The sequence below is a fragment of the Epinephelus lanceolatus genome, chromosome 2 (assembly GCF_041903045.1).
Source record: "Epinephelus lanceolatus isolate andai-2023 chromosome 2, ASM4190304v1, whole genome shotgun sequence".
NCBI lineage: Eukaryota > Metazoa > Chordata > Actinopteri > Perciformes > Serranidae > Epinephelus > Epinephelus lanceolatus.
In genome coordinates this window covers 30,605,445-30,624,412 of record NC_135735.1, presented here as the reverse complement: position 1 = coordinate 30,624,412, position 18,968 = coordinate 30,605,445, and the positions used below count along the sequence as shown (strand labels likewise).

At 40.3% G+C, this 18,968-nt stretch overlaps 1 protein-coding gene across 1 annotated transcript; it reads right to left on the bottom strand.

Moving 5' to 3' along the window:
- Positions 1-365: 365 nt before the first annotated feature.
- On the bottom strand, positions 366-16,761 carry LOC117272624 (calretinin-like). The gene is made up of 11 exons (XM_033651604.2): positions 16,577-16,761; positions 8,375-8,451; positions 7,724-7,813; positions 7,335-7,415; positions 6,065-6,121; positions 4,801-4,878; positions 4,125-4,180; positions 3,975-4,014; positions 3,184-3,237; positions 1,102-1,173; positions 366-945 (listed from the first exon to the last, which is right to left on the bottom strand). Exons 1-11 carry the CDS (start codon positions 16,668-16,670, stop codon positions 820-822), a joined length of 825 nt encoding a protein of 274 aa, XP_033507495.1. The 5' UTR covers positions 16,671-16,761; the 3' UTR covers positions 366-819.
- Between the last annotated feature and the right edge of the window lie 2,207 nt (positions 16,762-18,968).

Genomic DNA, 18,968 nt, shown 5'->3' with positions numbered 1-18,968 from the left:
ACTCTGCTTGCTTCATCTCAAAGTGCCACAGAGGCTTTGGAGGCTTCTCTCTATGAAAAATGGAGCAGGACAAGCTTTTTCTACATCACACTTTCTGTTACCAGGAGATTAGAAAGTGAAGGTGGAGCACTCTGGAGAAAACACTCTTGCTCTGGGCATCTGTACTTGAGCTGTAATCTTCACCGGAACCACACAACTCTCAAAGTGGGGGAAAATTATTTTCTTTGCTGTGAGAGAAGACCAAACAAACCTGTCACCATCGAGGGGATGGCGCAGTTAAAACGATCCCCCTGATAGCTGAGGTGTAACTGAACATTGTCACAAAGATGTGATTATTTAATGCAAGTAATTAACTGGGACAAGAGTTGTCATGTTATATTTATTCATTCTCTCAGTAACATCTTTGATAGAACAGTACAAGCCTCATTAAATAAGATTAAATTAAATAGAAATAAAATAAATGAACAGATGCTACAGAACAGAAGTATTCATTTTAAATCATCGGGTGAGGAACATATAGATATGGAGTTAATGTAAAAAATGTATATTAAAAACAGGAAGTCAAATAAAAGCACAATATATTCCTGTAGTTGTTGCTATGGCTATCTCACTATGGAACTGCATTTTAAGCTCAAAAAAAGACAAAAATCTCAGAGGGGTACAAAGCTGAAATAGCTGGGCCAGCGGTACACTTTGTGCTCTCAGGAGCACTTTTGTTTTCACTCTAAGTGGTATAGCGAGGTTAAGGGTCACACATGCACCAGGTTACATCAGGAGGTAGGAAGGAGGAGGCAGTGGAAGGGGAGGATAGCGGGGAGCTCACAGCGTGGAGTCCCGGCAGAGGACGATCTCCAGCTCAGTGCGGTACAGTTTCCCTCCGTCAGACAGAGCCATGATGCTCTTCTTGTACCCCATCAGTCCTTTTGAGTCCACAGGGTCCACATCCTGCCAGAAATGACACCGGCACAAAGTGGTTTATGGATGATACAAATGTACAGTACAGTGCAGAGGCATCTCCAGCAGCCGTCTCATCTCAGCTCTATATTTGGCAAGTAGAAAAGTAACCTGAACTGATCAATCAATGGGCTAACTATTCATTACCATTTTGTTCTTGTCACAGAGGTCCTTCAGCAAGGCATCCAGCTCCTGCTCGTCAATGTAGCCATTACCATCCTGGTGGAAGAGACAACACAAGAGGTCTGAATTATGAAAGTATTTCATGTAAAAAGAAGAATAAGAGTGTACAGTCGCACTAGGTCTCTGATGGTACGTGTTCGCATGATTTGACATTTCAACACTTCCCATTCATTGTCTATGTGAGCAGCCACAGTGCATCCTGGCAGTGCTGCGTTTTGAGAGACTGGGTGCCCACTCCACATTTGCATAAAATTGAATCTAGGCTACTTCATGCAAATCAAGAACGTCCTGCACAACTCACCGCCTCTAGAAACTCCTGAAAAACTAACTGTTGTCAATCTGAATTGAAGACAAATGAACCAACTGCATAGCTTCTTTCCAGGGGTGGGAAGTAACGCAATACAAGTAACTCACATTCGTTTTTTTAAGTGAGGAGAATTTTTTATCTTCCTTTTTTAAAACTGTCCTTTACTGGAGTATATTTTTGAGACAGTAATCTACTTTTTATGTCACTGTATTTGCCATTTTTACCTTTGTTACAACTTTAAATGCAGGGATTGAGTGTAGGGGGGAAGCGAGAGTACAACCCCTACTGCAGATGCCACTGTAGTTTCCAGCTGCCTGGAAGAAAGAGATGCACTGCCTGTCTTTTAACCACGATGCGATGATGACAGAGCAAAACCCAGAACAAGAGGCAGCCCTGGGTCAATCTCTGGCCAAATCGGACCACACATTCATATCAAAGTCTAAAATAGACAACAGTTACATGAAAAGGTGCCTGTGGTACCTCCCGAAAAACACTGAGATGTCTCCTCTTCTATCACAGCCTACTGCAGTGACATAATGCAAGTGAAATGTAGTTGGCTATCACATAAGCTATGTTAATTTTTTATGGTTGACATTAATCTTTGATGTTATGATAAATAAGAGAGGGGGGAAGAGGGAGCGATGGAGAGAGAGTGGGAGATTGTTCATATCTCAGTTGTATATCTTTATTTGTTTGATTAGCTGAGCTGCTACTTCATTAAAAAACATTACTGGAAAGTAACTTGTACTTCCAGTAATTTATTAACCAGAAACTTTATTACTTTTACTCAAGGAGGTCTCTGAAATGGTAATTGTGCTTTTACTTGAGTGCAGATTTTCAGTACTCTACCCACCCACTGCTCATTTCTTTCCTCAAATGTTTTCATAAACACATTCGATGAACTAATTTAATAATATGAGAGAAAGTTACCAAACTTGCCGTCATGTTGGTCCTGTTTGAAATCCTGGAGCAGACAGCCTGTGTATTAAGTGGCATCCCCATTAAGCGTCCAATACTGGGAGGTAGCGCAACACTTTGCATGTAAAAACGCCCCCGTGGACACGCACCATGAGGCTGAACCTTGGCTTACCTTTTTTATCATCTTGATTTAGCATGTTAGCATGCTAACAGGCTAATTGGAATTATATTGATTTTGCTGGATAGATTACAATTTCGACCCGATAATGGCACTAGATAAAAAGTCAGGGGATCACCAAAGTCATTTCATTTAATCCTGAGGGTCATATGAATGTGTGGACCAAATATTTCGGCAGTCCTTCCAATAGTAGTTGAGACATTTCGCTAAAGATCAGAAATGTCCAAGGAAAAGTCAGGAGATCTCCAAAGTCTTTGGATTCATCCTCTGGGCACCATGAATGTCTCATCAATGTTTCATAACAGTTCATCAAATGGATGGACGGTTGGTTGGTTGGATTAAAGTGGTGGATCAACTGACATGGTCAGCCCTGAAGCCATGCTGCTAGCACTGCGAACAGCGGAGCATTTATTAAATAAGAGGAGACTTGTGAGGGGAAGTGTCATTAAGTGGAAAAATGCAATCAATTTAAAGACCATATATAAGATGAAGTGTGTAATCAGTCCTATACAGCCTCAAAGAAAACATGGAAATATATATTGGACCGTCTGACAACAAACACACACACACACACACACACACACACACACAGTGCATATGACATAACACAGTGTACAAAACACACAGACAAACATGTTTTCACCTTATCATAGAAGGTAAAGAGGGAGTCAAATTCTTTCACTGTGAGTCTGATGCCCTGTGTGAGATGGAGAGAGGGAGCAAGGAAATTGTTAGAAACTGCAGGGTATTTCTAGAGAGCGGTAAAAGCCCCACCAGATACAGAACTGATATTAATCCATGCAGATTATGATAACTGGGACTAGAGTTGAGTTAATCCTGATCAGACTAATCCTCTGTCAGAAAGGAATTGTTGATCTGCTCTCGCAACCTACCATGTACGTATGTACGGGAACATACATGACAAAATACGAGTGGGAGATTTGTTTACGGTAGATACGTATTGTCCCTGTGCTACAAATGTTGAACTTTGAAGCATCAAAATGTATTCTCTAAAATATGTCTTCAAACTAAGAATATGAATGGAACTGTGCAACAACATGTTTTTACTTAACATGAAAATAAAAGCTCTAGATTTGAATTATCATTGTTTATTAATCATCTAATTAATTCAGTCAAAGATAAAAACTGTTTCCAAACACATAACAGGAGCCTATCATGTTTTAAAATAAATGTTATATACCGTAATATCTAATTCCTAGACTTACAGAGACTTATGAGACTTACCCTAAGTAAACATGTATAATGTCCCATATGTCAATTCATGATTACAAATAATCCTCTTGTAGTGAATCCAATAAGGTTGAACTGCACTGACTGCAGTGTTGCCTGACAGCACTATGTTAGAGCGACAGGACTTCAGCTGCTATAGCAGTTATGGCTGTATATTTAAAAACACTGTGAGTCCAATCATACCTCAAACTTCAGCAGGAAGTTTTCCTGGACCGGCAAGAGCCTGCATTGAAACAACAAGCACAACAAGGCTTCATCTTGTTGGCATCCTTTAAGAGAAGTTTATAAATTACCATCCAGAACACAGACAATTAAAAGAGGAGACACACTCACCTCGCCATCTCAGAGAGACCCAGCTTACCATCGCCATTAAGATCAAACATCCTTAGCTGCACAGAGAGGAGAGAATTCATCAGAGGAAGCAAACAGGAGGTCTTAAAACACCTTCCGTACGCTCCTGCACACACATTTACATGTTAAACACTCAGGAGTGTTTAGACGGCAGCAGGTGAGCGTGTTTAGACCACAGATGGCTGAGTGAAAAGTGATGTTTCAGCATTACATTAAGCTGGAGGGTGAACCCAAACATCGATGTTCAGTATATTAAAATGAAAGCCTTTGGCAATGTTATTTCAGTTACATTATGCAGAAATGAAACAGCCAAATGCTACATTATGAACATATGGGCGTAGATGTGAAATGGAAAGAAATGCTTCATGGTAATTGCTTTTGTGTTGATGCCACAGTTAACAGGCACAGTATAGTGTAAATGTAATACAATGTTTTTTTTAAAATGACAATAGGTCTAAAAATAAGTGGGTGTTTTTGGTCAGTACCAGTGTGGCCATCACTCTCGTTTATGTAAACATGTAGGAATAGAATTTTTTTTAGATTTTCTACAGTGAATAGTCTGATAAGCTCCTGACCTTTAAAGACCTGAGTCTTGCAGTTGTAACGTCGAGTTTGCAGAAGCAGAAAATAAACGCAATCTTTGCCTAAAAATACTCACAATTGTCTGTGTGTACTCATTGAGCTTCTTGTCATCGTAGTTTCTGTTGGCCTTCTTCAGCAGGTCTGACAGGAAACCCTGAGGAGAGACAAAAACTACCAGTGATCAGATAATATATTGCGTTTCTAAATGGTAGTTAGCAGGTGAAACGGTGCTGATGTCTATGTACAGACCTCAGGATGTGAAAGCAAGCGTAGTGCTGTGTGCTAGTGATTTTTTGAAGGTGCTATGTGGTTTTGTTTTTCACAGAGAGCATGATATACATGTGCAGAATTACAGTAGCTCCCTCAGTAGAGACATTAGCACCAATTATACCTCTAGCATGGCACAGAAGCTAAACATAATGTCAACCAAGGTCTGGTTTGTTTTCAACAGAGGTCATCTTTCTCAGTCCAAGGACCCCTTATCTCAAAGATGAATGCAGCAGGGACCCCCTACTACATATATTGTATAAACTGAGTTGCATTTAAGATAATTCTCTGAATCTTTTTGGGTCTTCCCTCGTTTGTACTTGCCTGAAGCTAGTCAGCAGTTGTAGCACGGCTAGGTGCATTAGCCTCACTTTCTGCATTTTGTTTCACATGAATACACTTGAAGGAAGGAAGAGGCATGGCGCTGCTGTGGACCCCACATTTCACCTGTCTGTCTTTTTTTGTGCTTTTTAAAATTTTTATGGTCATATGTGTTTGGACTACAAGTTCGTATTCAACATAATAATACAGGTAATTGGCCAATATGTTTCAATAGTATGTAAATGTTACCAACTAGCTCACCTTGTGTTATGGATGGTTGCCACACATTGATTCAGCATTTGCTAGCTCACATGACTGCATGTGGATTCATGGGTAAAAGTTAGCCTTTTATTAATGTTGTGTACTGGAATTTAAATGTTGGTTCATTTATTTATCCATTTTATGAATAAGCCAGTTTATCTTTGCTAAAAATATGTGGAATTCAATGTGTATTTGCAGACATATTTCAATTTGTTTTTAAAATCAAAAAATTAAAACCTAAATTATTAAACATTAATTCGCGGCCTCCCTGTAGTCACTCTGAGGACCCTCTTTTGAGGACCCAAGATTTACAATAATTACAAAGAAGAAATATGCACATACATGTATTAACTACTTATCTGCCTTTTTTTCGTTTTGTTTTGACGTTACAACTCTAAACATCTGACTGTCCTGCTGTCAGAACAGCTGTATCATACGTATGTACCTTAAACAATTCTACATTAATCACAGTTAGGCATATTGTGTTTTACCTTCAGCTCATTGGACTCAATGTATCCACTGCGGTCGGTGTCATACCTCCGCCAAGCCTGCAGGAGAAGAGCGATGATGTTACAGTAGCTTTCAGAAAACATTTGTGCTACAATTACCATAAAAAAAAAAAGAATACACTTTCTTTATATATTATCTGATTCACGGATTTACAGACAAAAATAAAGAGACATGGCAGAGCTACAAGGGTTTCATCTGGCACTGCATAAATAGAGACTTTGTCAAAGCCCTTGGATACCTAAACCCCTCCAGCACTCACTGCATTTCCCCTTCAGAAAGCTGTGCTCCATTCATAATGTATGTTCTGTCTGAGAATAGCTTCAACACACAGAGTGGCCTGAACATCACACCACTGAAAACTCTACTCAGCCCCAGCCCGAGTACACAAAGTGTGTGTATGTGTGTGTGCGTGTGTGTGTGTGTGTGTGTGTGTGTGTGTGTGTTGGTTATTTTCAATCACAGTGGACCAGATGTTCGATGCCTCGTCTTGATGTTTTCTCTCTAATTATTGCAGCATATGCAGAAGAAGTGTGGGTCAGATATGATGTTGTGTACTTGCTGACAAGGCATCAAAATAACTGTGTAGGAAAAAAAAAATCTGTTTCGAGGTTGTCCTACTATCTTTGATTTAGAGTGATCAGAGACCTGTTTAAGATTGGAGTTCATGTTTGGTGTGGTAATAACTGTCACACCCACAATGCTAATTTATGTAAGAACTGTGAATTCACAGAACTGTGAAGATGATTTAATTAAGCTTTATGCTGTCAGGGATAACTCGGACCATCTAAAATGCAACACAGTCTCCAGTATGATTTCTAATATTTTTGTCAGGGTTTCAATGCCACATAATCAAGGCTGTAAAAATGTACACCCTTACTGGACTGTTTCCACAAGAAGCAGGGAAACAAAAGGCATGGCGGGGCAGTTGAACATGTGTCCCACAGGATGTGCTGTGACGGCGCTGCTGACTGGAAGCGTTTGTAGGGAAATTTCACAGCTCAGTAAAGTTAAGCAGTTTGTCAGTGAGCACCGTTTTCCATCAGAAACAGAGAAAGAAGAAGGCTAACAAAGGCCTTTTGGGCTGTCCATTGTATAATCCAAATTCTTTACCATCATTACATTGAATCAGTTTTGATGAGTGTGAGAGCCTGACAGAACTGATCCAATATATAGAGTTACATAATGAGTACTTAAAGCATGACACAAGGCATAAATATGTTGAGGTAGACAGATACAAATATACAAACTTACAGCCATAAACTCAGCGCTGGATCCCACAAACTCTCTGAAACAGAGCAGGAAGTTTTCCTCTGTGGGCAGAAGCTGAGCCAACTACAGAGTGGACGACAAAGACACAAAAGGATTATTATTCCAGACACTTATATTCTATGTCAGTGGTTTAGATTTAAGTTTATGAAGACAGAAAATGGTAGAAATATAGGTTTTATTTAAACAGTAGCTATACTTTTTAGGATGATTTTGACATTTTTTATTTTATTGTGTAGACTGACAGTGAAGATACAGAAGGAAGGAGGATGGACATGCAACAAACTGGAGTTAAACCAGAGATGCTGTGTGTGTCTTAACCATTAGAGCACTACAGGAGACCCCAAAAGCAGCTGTTTTCAGTTAGTTCTCACCTCTGACATCTCAATCCGCCCATCAGAGTTCTTGTCAAAGTTGGCCATGAACTCCTTCATTTTTTCTTTGAATGCAGTATGTGTAGGATCCTGTAAACACATCAGATCATAGAACAAAATGACTTATAAGGCAGTCTTTATGTCAAACATATATTTAAGAGAAAACATGCTACTCAGACCAAATCTGTCCCTTAGACACTACATTGATATTACAACTAAATCAGCAACAAAGTTTCATATGAATGGGAATTTCACCCAGATGTTTTCAATGAATGTAATGAGGTAACATTGTTAATTACCAGCAGTGACAATGTTGCAACAGCTGGTATTGTTTTCACCTTGTGAGTCCGTGTGTGTGTCATGTCGTAGGTGAGATTCTCTGTCCAGTTGCATTTTTTTTCAATACCATAGATAAGCAAATGTGCACCATATGATAACTGTTGTCATGTCATGGTAAACAGTTTCACAGTATACAGCTGCAACCCTAATTGCAAGATGGTCTCAAGTTAAAGTGATTAATATATTGTATGTTGTCAAATGCTGGATTGAAGGTGGACTGAACAATTTGGTTGGAAAATAAAGCAAAACTAAACTTATATTCATTCATGTCCACTCTGGTTTGATTGAAGTATTCGTGCACGCTGCACTCACCACGCCTGCTCCTCGTCTCGCAGTCTCCAGCTCTTTGAAGAAGTTCTCCAGCTCCTTCCCTTCGATGTAGCCGTTTCCTGCGGAACACCAGAGGAACTAAATTAGTTTGGCACAAATGATGTTATGAAGCTTTTAAGTCGCCTTAAGCTTTGTTGACTGTTTAAAAGTTTGATTAAAGACTGTGGATGTGGATGAAAGATTAAAGGTCAACAGGGGTCCTTAAATTTTGGAACAGTCGCCAACCCTCAAGTGCTAGTCCGGTCTCAAGCCGTCTGTGATTCGATCCAAGTAAGCAGCAAAATGTAAAGTGCTTACTGGGACTATATACAGAACGTATACATGCTTACAGCTGCACTTAAAACAGTGTGAGTATTACTTATAGTATTTGGTTGGTTTAGCCCTGGATTCAGTGCACAAGTCGACAAGTCGTCTTGAGTGAAGCCTAAAGCTTGACAACACCAGGATATAAGATAATGACATCATCTCTACACAGCTGAAGACTTTTAATTGAAAACTCATTTTGATGAACTGAAGTCACGCCACACAAAAACAAGCTCATGTCTAGAGAATTTTCTCTTTTCTTGTTCATATATCTTGTGCCAAATTGGACTTTCTGGAGTGTGGAGAATCAGTAATGTGCTGCAGCAGGGAAAAGAAAAACAACCCACAAGAGTCCATTGTAGCTGGAGTGTAAGCAGTATAATGAGTTTTCTTGCCTAAGAGGGTGGAAGTGTGGAGTCAGATTGATGCTTATTGGGGCATTCTGTCCCTTTGTCTGGATTTGTAAGTCTTATGACAGTCACATGACCGGGATGATTTTAATACAATAATTTACCCCACTGGTTTCTCTGCAAGTCAGAGGGTAACATATAGGACATTCAGCGCTCTCTTTTTAATCATAAGAATGAGTCCCATCTGTCTAAAATCCCAGCAGGGATTGCTGGGTTCGTGCCTTTTATCGTACAAAAATAGACATTGATAAAATTGTTACTTCAATTCGGAATAAAACACAGATGTACAGAATAAAATGCAGAGATTCCCCCCCTGCCCTCCCTCCCTCTTCATCTCTTAATCTCTTATCCTCTCATCTCTTTTCCTTTCTGATCATTCCCACCCCCCTCCTCTCGTCTCCACACCCAGATTCATTTGCACACGGTATTTGATAGGTGCTCCATGTCACCATCTGTGCTTTGGTCGAGCTGCTGTTTCAGAGAGTGTATAAACAAATCACTGCTGAGACCCAAAACACTGGGTGTGGTAATACAAAGCAGGCCGGCACAGCACACTAAAGGTGACATTCATGGTCTGTGTAGTTTCACTTTGCTTCTATTATTCAAACTTAAACTGATGATAATTTCTTAATATCAGGAGGCATTCAGACTGGTGGCTGGGTTGCCACTCGTTAACCAAACAATCATATTGTGCACCAAAGATGTGAAATCATCAGCAAGAAATTCCACCAATAAAATGATCATATCCAGATCTGCGATATCAAATCACTTTACCGCTACATTGCTAGTTTTGCTGGTTTCAACCAACCAGTTTCTATACAGGCTGTTCTCATGCACTGTTTGAGCCTTTCCTACGAAACGTAATGCATCAAATTTGTACATATCCCATCTAGTCATGAGCCAGTAATTTGTCCCCATTCAGAGAGAGGTTGGGGTGGTGGATGGGTCACAAAACACTGAACATTCCCCTAGGACTTTCCCCAAGAGACTGGTGCTCAGGACTGTGTGAACTTTGAGTGAACCATGTTTCTATTTCTAAACCTTACGTTAATTATGTTATGTCATTCCTGCGGCACTTATTCGTCATGCGCTGTTTAGGCAATCAAAAATGTCATCTCAATCGATATGCTAACCAGTGGTGAGCAGAGTACTGAAAATCTATACTCAAGTAAAAGTCAAATCACTCTGATAAAAAATGACTCAGGTAAGAGAGAAAATTACCCTTTCCCTCAAAGTACAAGTTACTTTCTGTGCTGGCCAGAACAAAATAATAAAAACAGTTTGTTTGGATGAGCAGGTCGACTATTTAAACAAATAAGGATAGCCTATACAAATGAGAAATAAATGATCTCCCACCCCTCTCCCCATCATAACATCAGAGATTAACATTGCACATGAAAAATTAATATAGCTAAAATTAGCTAGCTAACTGCAACTTCACAAACTGAATGTGCAACTTCAATGCAGGGTTTCCCCCAAAAAAGTTATCAGACCACATCGCAAATATCTTTTGACAGCGCCTGGCACTGGTCAGCGGAGAAGTGTCTTTTTTGACAGGGGCCAGCAACACTTTATTTAGATTTTGCTGTTAACAATGAAGTCAAACTAATATAAGTTTGTTATGTGTAAAATGTACAATTTGGTCTCATATGCATATGGAATAAAGATTTGGTGTGTATTCATGATTTATAGAGGGACAAAACAAGATTTTGCATGGGACCCCCAAAAAGCTAGAAACGACTCTGCTAGTTGGTGTCTCTACTGGACAAGATGCAGCTCTCATGGGGGGAGGAGCAGCATGTTGACAAGGACAAAATGAGATAAAGTAATCTCATTGCAGCCTTAAATCCCACAGGGTATGAAGAGGAGTCACTAAGTTAGTACGCGGTTAAGTAACTGATTTGTCACAGAGTTTTAACTCCTCGCAGTTAACATATTGTCTCATGAAACTCACAAACCATAAATGCAAACGTCGGCCACTGACTTGTTAACTGTAATGTTACAGTTAAAATCAAACTGTGTTTTTTATCATAATTTCCATGACATGTTAAACGTTGACATGTAAAAATTGTTTCTGGTCAACTGTCATGAGGTCAGAGGCTGGTGGCTCTGTGCTCATGTGTGTGTTAAATTTTCACGGGTTGTGTTAAATTTTCATTGTTGTCATTGTAACTTTAGCAGGGTGTATTTCTTGACCTGCTAGACTACTGTAGTTTAAAAATATCTTTAAGAAAATAAAAAATGAAGTCCACGATGCTTTAACCCAGGCAGGTGGTCAACTTTGGCCATATGGGCTGTCTGATTTGCAGTAGAGGTGCCCTTTGCGTACCTATCCCCTCTTGATAGCGAAGTAAAAAGTAGACTAGTGGCTTGAACATATACTTGAGCAAAGAGCAGAAGTACAGTTTTTAAAAAAGGAACATGAAAAGTACTCATTCCTTAAAGAATGTAATCATGTGTGTTACTTGTAACATGCCACTACCCACCCCTGATGCTAACATACTGATGTTGAGCAGGCACAATGTTTTTCATGCTCACCATTTTAGTTCAGCATGTTAGCATCTGCTTATAAGTACTAAACACAAGGTACAGCTGGGGCGGATGGGAATGTCATTAGTTGGCAGGTATTTGGCTATAATCCAGACAACTGGACAAATAAAGATGTTGACCTGATGGTGGCACTGCATCAAAATTAGAGGATCACCAAACAAAATACATCCCGAACAGGACATGAATCTTTGTACCAAAGTTTCATGGCAATCCATCTAGTCGGCAATATTTTACTCAGAACCACAAATGTAAACCGAGAGGCAAAGTCAGGGGATCACTGAAATCAATAGATGCATCATCTGGGGATCATTATATCTGTACAAAATGTCATGTAAATCCAATGGCTGTTGAAATATTTCAGTTTGGACCAAAATGGTGGAACGACCTACCGACATTGCCATCTATAGTGCCTCTCTGATGGTCTCGATCAAGTGATTGTATGTGGTAGTGTCTGCAGTATTTATTAGAGACATTAATTAGAGGACATGACTATTAAATACAAAACCCAATTATTTAACAATTATTTTTACAAATTTGCGCACAAACTTCCAAAGAAATATTGTTCCCTACTTTGTGACCAAGCAGCAGCATCCGCAGACTGAAAAATGAAGCCAACACAGAAGTGCCAAACACTGCAGTTCTTTGAACGGCCACTTGAGACTTGCTCAAGAAGTGAGTCAATCATCATGGACCCCCATGTTTAAATGTCCAACTTTACAGCAGTAATAAACATGTTTACAGCCTAGTGCAAAAATCAGTTTGGGTTTCTTTGGCTGATTTCAACATCCATGACAAATCATGGGGTGATTTGTTGTATGACTCACCCTTTTATATTTTATTAAAGCTTAAAGTTGTGTATATTTAAGGGCAGGGCTGCTTGAGTGACAGGCTGTCTGTGAGGCGTCACCACAGCCTCTGAGTCAGATTCACCTCTCGCTCCTCCACAGCTCCACCGTCTTGTCCAAATGTGGTCACCTCTGGCTCCAAAAAGTCCAAGATGCCGACTGAAATGCCGAACTAGATGCTCAAAACGGGAGTCTACAAACCAGTGGGTGATGTCACAGTAGCTACATCCATTATTTGTACAGTCCATGCTTGTGACTAGTGACTCAGCAGTTTTCTGCATCCGTCAGATGTTAACTGGCCCTTTACAGCTGTGTCTGCAGCGCAGGGTTTAGGCAGATCAAGTGTTATAAAATGCATGCAAGAAGGGTTCTAGATTTCTAATCTGAATGCATTTTAATGTAAAACACAAGTACTGATTAAATACAGTGTATGTCAGGTGGGGAAAGCAAGGAACAATTAATCTATGATGAAGTCTGAGTGTCCTCAAATCCTGTGACCTGTAATAGCCCGCATAAGTAACTGTGTCCTCAGTTCATCGGGGCTCACTGCCAGAGTTTAGTTGAGAAACAAATCTCAGCTGCCACATGGAGCGCACCACTGCACACTGCATACTGAGCAGATGCAGCCCTCTACTACCCAAAACATTGTCAAACACAGCTCAACTGCTGATTGCTCAATGGCACATCAGAAACAATCCAGCTGCCTAACTCATTATGACTGAAAACAGCTAAAAGCATCAAGCAAATTCCTACTCACTAAATGGACAGAAAAGCCCGCATGAGTTTTGAGACTGCTGGAATATCAGTGCACACATCCATCCTTCATATGGCTGAGATCCCCAGTTGTTTGTTTGTTTGTTTGTTGTCCTCATGTTCCCTGCAGCCGACAGAAGCCACAGTCAGTCAGTCACTGATGTGTTGCAGCTGTGGTCAGGAAAACAACCTGTTGCTGCCGTGATGATATCTTAGCCAGGCCAGAAGCCAATGCCAACACATCCTACTAAATAGCCTGAGACTTTTCCTGTGATAAGTTTTGAGCCTCTATTGCCCTCGATCAATTTTCTCCAGATGACTGATTTATTTATAAGAAGATGGCATGTTGTCAAACTTCGGAAGAAGGTTTGAGCTTTCCTTGGGGAGGTAATTAGCTATGGTTTCTTCACCCTCATTAACAAGAGTGTGGTGCCCTTAAGCAGAATATTTAACCCCTGAAATTCTCCAGTGGAGCTGCTTGAAGACGATGGTTTACAAGAAAGCCACAGCAGTTGTCCAGGTTGGAGAAGCTCTGGTTCATGGCTATTAATCAGACTACCTGCTTTTTCTTTCACTACATACCATGACACACCTGTAATTGATTTAGAATAGTACAAATTTTACGATAAATTGTCTTTGAAAATCTGTGGCCCCTTCAATGGTATTCAAACTGTCCTCAATTTATAGATCCAGTGTTCAGGATTTAGAGGGAAATATTGGAAAAAAGGGAATATCACCTGAAAATAATAATCGTAATAATCGCTACCTTAGAATTAGACATTTATAGCTACATAGGGAGCGGGTCTTTGTCTATGGAGATCACCATGTTGAACCACCATGTTTCTACAGTAGCCCAGAAGAGACAAATCAAACATTGGCTCTAGATGGGCCCATTCACGTTTTTGTGTTTTTCGTGTTTTCATGTTTTCATGTTTCCAAATTTTTGCGTCAGCCACCATATTTAGCAGCCGCTCTCCAATGAGAGTGTCAGAGCAACATTGATTTTTTTTACATGAAACTTTGTTTTTACCGGTTTAAATCACCACATGCATTTGTTTTGGAGAGGAAGATACCTCTGCACATAATTCAGCTCCCAGTAGAAACCTCCTGAAGGTCTGGATCTTATCGAGAAAAAAGGTGAGTACACACCACCAGGTGCTGGGTAAGTGGGCCGTCTGCCGCATGTCAAACAGATTTGCAAGATGAAACTGCTTTATTCAGCATTTTTACTGGTTTAAATCACCTGTTCTGCTTGTTTTGGAGAGGAAGGGCCCTTTCCAGATAGTTCAACTCCTGGTAAAAATCTCCTGAACAATGAACACTAAAGGAATTCTAACCAGAAGTTTCAGCATCAAATCTGCAATCCTCACCACCAGAAGCCACTAAATTCCCCTAAATCTTATACACTGTTCCTTTAAACAAAATATTTTTCATCTTGTCTTCCAAAATGCCCATGCAGGAAGACATTGCTTATCAGCAGCTTTCAAAACCACTGCAACTGTCACAAAAATAATTCATATGATGATCCTCCAATCTATAACCAGTGGGGTCACAGTTAAGGTTTGGATGTTTAGGGTCAAAGTACAAATCTCTTGATAGGAAACAGGACACATTGTGAAAGTTATACTCTAGTGCTGTCAGGCTCATCTGATTGATGAAAACAAAGTGTGAGTTTATCGGACAGGGTGTGTAAAGGGTTTAACAATAGAGGTCAGAGCTTGTTGTGAATGGCTTCACAATATAATCCTTCAATTTGCAACATGAAAATCACCAAAGCTGGAGTGGCTCAGAGTGACATAGAGACAATGCTTCACTGCAGTTTGGCTGATGGGAAATTTACCAACCAAAACATTCAGACCTGAGACTCAAGGTGTTTTTCAAAGTCAAAGAAGGATCCTTGACCTTGAGAAACACCTTGAACAATTTTTATGTTCTTTTTACTTCACTATACTAAATTGACAGCCCAACGTACTTAGCAGATCAAGATTTTACAAATTATCAATTTATAAAATATGGTGCATTATTATCAGGGCTAATTTCACTATTGATTACTTTGTTCATTATTTTGCCTTTGTAGAAAACAGTGACAAAAAAGTGTTTTTATCATGATTTCCATGACATGTTTAACGCAGTCATGTTAAAATTGTTTCTGTTGTGTGACCAACAGATAAAAACCAGAAGATATTCAGTTTAATATCATAAAAGCCTGAAAAACAGCAAATATTTGAGGAAAAACTGAAGTTTGGGGATGTTTTTACTTTAAAAAATGACTGATGTGACATGTGGGGAACAATCAATCAATTAACAAAGTAGCTGATCAACAACTGATTTATCAGCTACTTGTTTTTAGCTCTAATTGTTGCAGATCTATCTACATGACAGCATGAAAAATAGTTCAATTCAGCTCCATCTTGACCATCTACAACATTAAACAGCTGCATCAGAAACAACAATCCATCATGACAATCACAGGCACCTTCTACCTGAATGAGAAGTACTTTTGATATTTTGATTTCATTTTATATTATAGTTACTTTTATTTGAGTAAAAATTGCAATGTGACTCTATCCCTCTCTCTTAATACACACGCGCACACACACACACACACACACACACACACACACACACACACACCTCCACTTCATTCCCAGTGAGCTCCCAGATTCAGAAGCTCCTCCCAACAAAGTAAAACACCCTTCATCCTCTCCTCTCTTCACCTGTTCACCCCCCCTTCTTGTCCTCCCTCCTTTGCATCCTTTTATCCTTCCCTCCCCCATCTCTCCTCCTATTCTCCTGCTCTTGCAGCTCTCTCCTCCTCTCCCTCTCTCCTCCATCCTCCTCTCTGTAACTTCACTCTGACGGATTTAATTTCTCTCATCAGAGTCTAAAACCACCGCAGATGTGATACATTTAAATCACAGAAAATGAACTCACAACATAAATTATATTACAGGATGTTACAGTGATGCCATTAAACTGAACGGCTTCTAGCACCTAGAATAAATGTTTTAAAATGAAGTTAATTTGAAAAATTGACACTGAAAAAGTCCTGTTTAGGTTGTATTCATTTCCAAATATTTTTTCTCACAGAAGTTAATATTATTCTAGTTTTCAAAAAGCGCCTCACTGGATTATTAATCAAAATATCACTGAAGAAGAATTTAACTCACTGGAAACAAAATAACTGTAACACAATTAATAAAAACCTGAATTTCTAAAAACACATCCCTCTGACAATAATATATTCAGCGTCTAATAAATACTAATTGATCATTCAATTAAGGGCACAGTCATCAGACCGGCGGAGAATTGCGCTCACTGACCGTCTGCGTCAAAGTGTTTCCAGATGTCGATAAACTGCGTCGCGGTGATCTCAGCCAGGTGCAGTTGGGGCGGCTTCTGTGCTTGAGTTGCCATCTCTGCAGTTTCTCCCTCCTTTTGGTTGAGTGTTGTAGTTGAGGTAAACTTTTCCCCACGTAGAGCTCCTCGGCACTGTGGGCAGCTCCTCCTCAGCTGAGGCTTTTAAACCCCCGTGGCGCCCGCGCTTCTCCTGCCCGCCACATGGGGGCGCATTCTGCGTGAAGAGAGCCTGCAGGCAGGAGACCAATTACAGGAGCAGGAGGAGGAGGACGAGGAGGAGGAAGGCTTTCCTGGGCTTTGCATATGAGTTACCATTGACTGCTGTCCATGCTGCTGGTTTGATAGCAGCATCATTATACATCATCCAATCCTGCTGCTCTCATGAGGACAGAATCACATCAAGCAATTTATCCCACAGCGGGGCGCCCTGCTGGCTCCAATGGATCTTGTAGGCTCTATGTCATTCCTGTCTCTTCCAATAATACAAAAGCTCTCATCAAGTAAAGCCTGAATAGATTAAATATCGCACCCCAGGGGCCACTACACCTCAGGAGAACGCAAAACAATACAAATGTGCAGTAGTGTGCATCTCATGCTTCAGTGAGGGCCACATTACCTCCATCACTGTCTGCTGAGTTTTGATTTTACTTATCAGATGTCACAGATGAAACTACACCCTCCCTCCATTCTCAGCTTTTACTCCCAACCTTTCACACCCCCCATCATTCTTCCTGGCCTGTGGAGGTCGGAGGGGCACTCAGTCTCCTTGGCCAATCGAACCCACACTTGGCGTAAATCCCAGCAGCAGCAGCAGCAGCAGCAGCAGCAGTGACTGTTGTATGGCTACTAAATCACCAGCACGCCTTATGCTCATTCTGCAGGATGAGCCATACACTCCTCCTATCTTTTTCTCATCTTCCCCTCCTACTGTGGTGCATCTCTCCTCTCCGATTTGGTCCCCACAAGCTGGTTTGAAGGATGGGTGCTGTGGTGGGGGGAGGGGGCTCAGATGGAGCGGATGCAGAAGAAGAAGAAGAAGAAGACACTTTATCTCCTCCCTGCAGAGCTGTGTGCTGCTGATCAGAGAGAAACAAGAGAAAACAAACACACAGAGAGTTGGAGAGCGTAGATAATAAGTGTGTGTATGTGTGTGTGTATAGGATAAGTGCATATGTGCAACTACCGTATGTGTGTGTGTGTGTGTGTGTGTGTGTGTGTGTGTGTGTGTGTGGAAGCAATGGAAGGGGGAGGGGGAAGATATTTATAGGAACTTCTATCATAAAGCCTAAACTGTATGAATAATAATTAGATAATTTATAGGGTTTGTTTGCAGAGCTCCAAGCGCTCTCTGCTGAAAGTGTTGGAGGTGAAGTGATGGGCTGCATAATGGAGAGGTGTGAGGGATATGACAGCGACAGTGATGGATAAGGGACAAAGATGTTAATGGAGCTCTGATCACCTTTCAAATGGAAAAGTGTCATGTGGATATGAACATGCACTCTCATATGTGCAGGTATCCACACAGAATTTAGAGGAGGCAGCTGATGGGGTGTTGGCTTTGCATGCCAATTGTACATTTCATAGATTGCAGATTATGACTAACTATACAATCCTGTTAGTGCTGTATTAAAAATATTATATGAAATTTAGATTAAACTGGCTTAATGTTGATAATTAACATGGAAAGAGAAAGCAGGATGAGAAAATGTCACAGGCAGCAGGTGTTTAAGAGGCTTTTCAGTTCACTTTGATTTAATTTTCTGAAATGCAACGACACCGTAGCATCTTTGGTGTTATGCAGAATTATGCAGGATCAAGCGACACAAATCCTGTTTGGGTTTACGCATAAAAGGAAGGGATAATTTAAAAAAGAATACAATTATAACCTATTGTCAGAGTGCAGACTTAGTGGTGCTTGTTCTTGTGGCAAATTACACCAAATGAACACTTACTTTCTTCTCATTAAAAAAAGATGGACAAGTTAGTTACTGCAGGTTGAAGCTGTGGGTTAATGGTTTTTGTTATGGATGATTATAACCTCCACTGTCTGCTGCTGTTTCACCACATCTGTCCTGCCTCAATCAATGAAAGCCATTTCACCTACACTCTCTAGACATCTTCCATTAAGTAACCCGAGGTACAATCAAAGCGTAAATAGTTAATATAATTGGGTTTTTTGTGTGTGAATATTAAGGTTGTAGTTCTATAGTCTGGCATCCATTTTGTAATGACTTTGTGTTTTCAGTGTCTCTAAAAACTAAAGCTGTTTTGTCATAAAGCCTCCGAGGATGAGCCTGCTTTTCCTTTTCTCACAGACACTGACATTAATCCTAAAGAAGTAACTGTTTTTTAAAG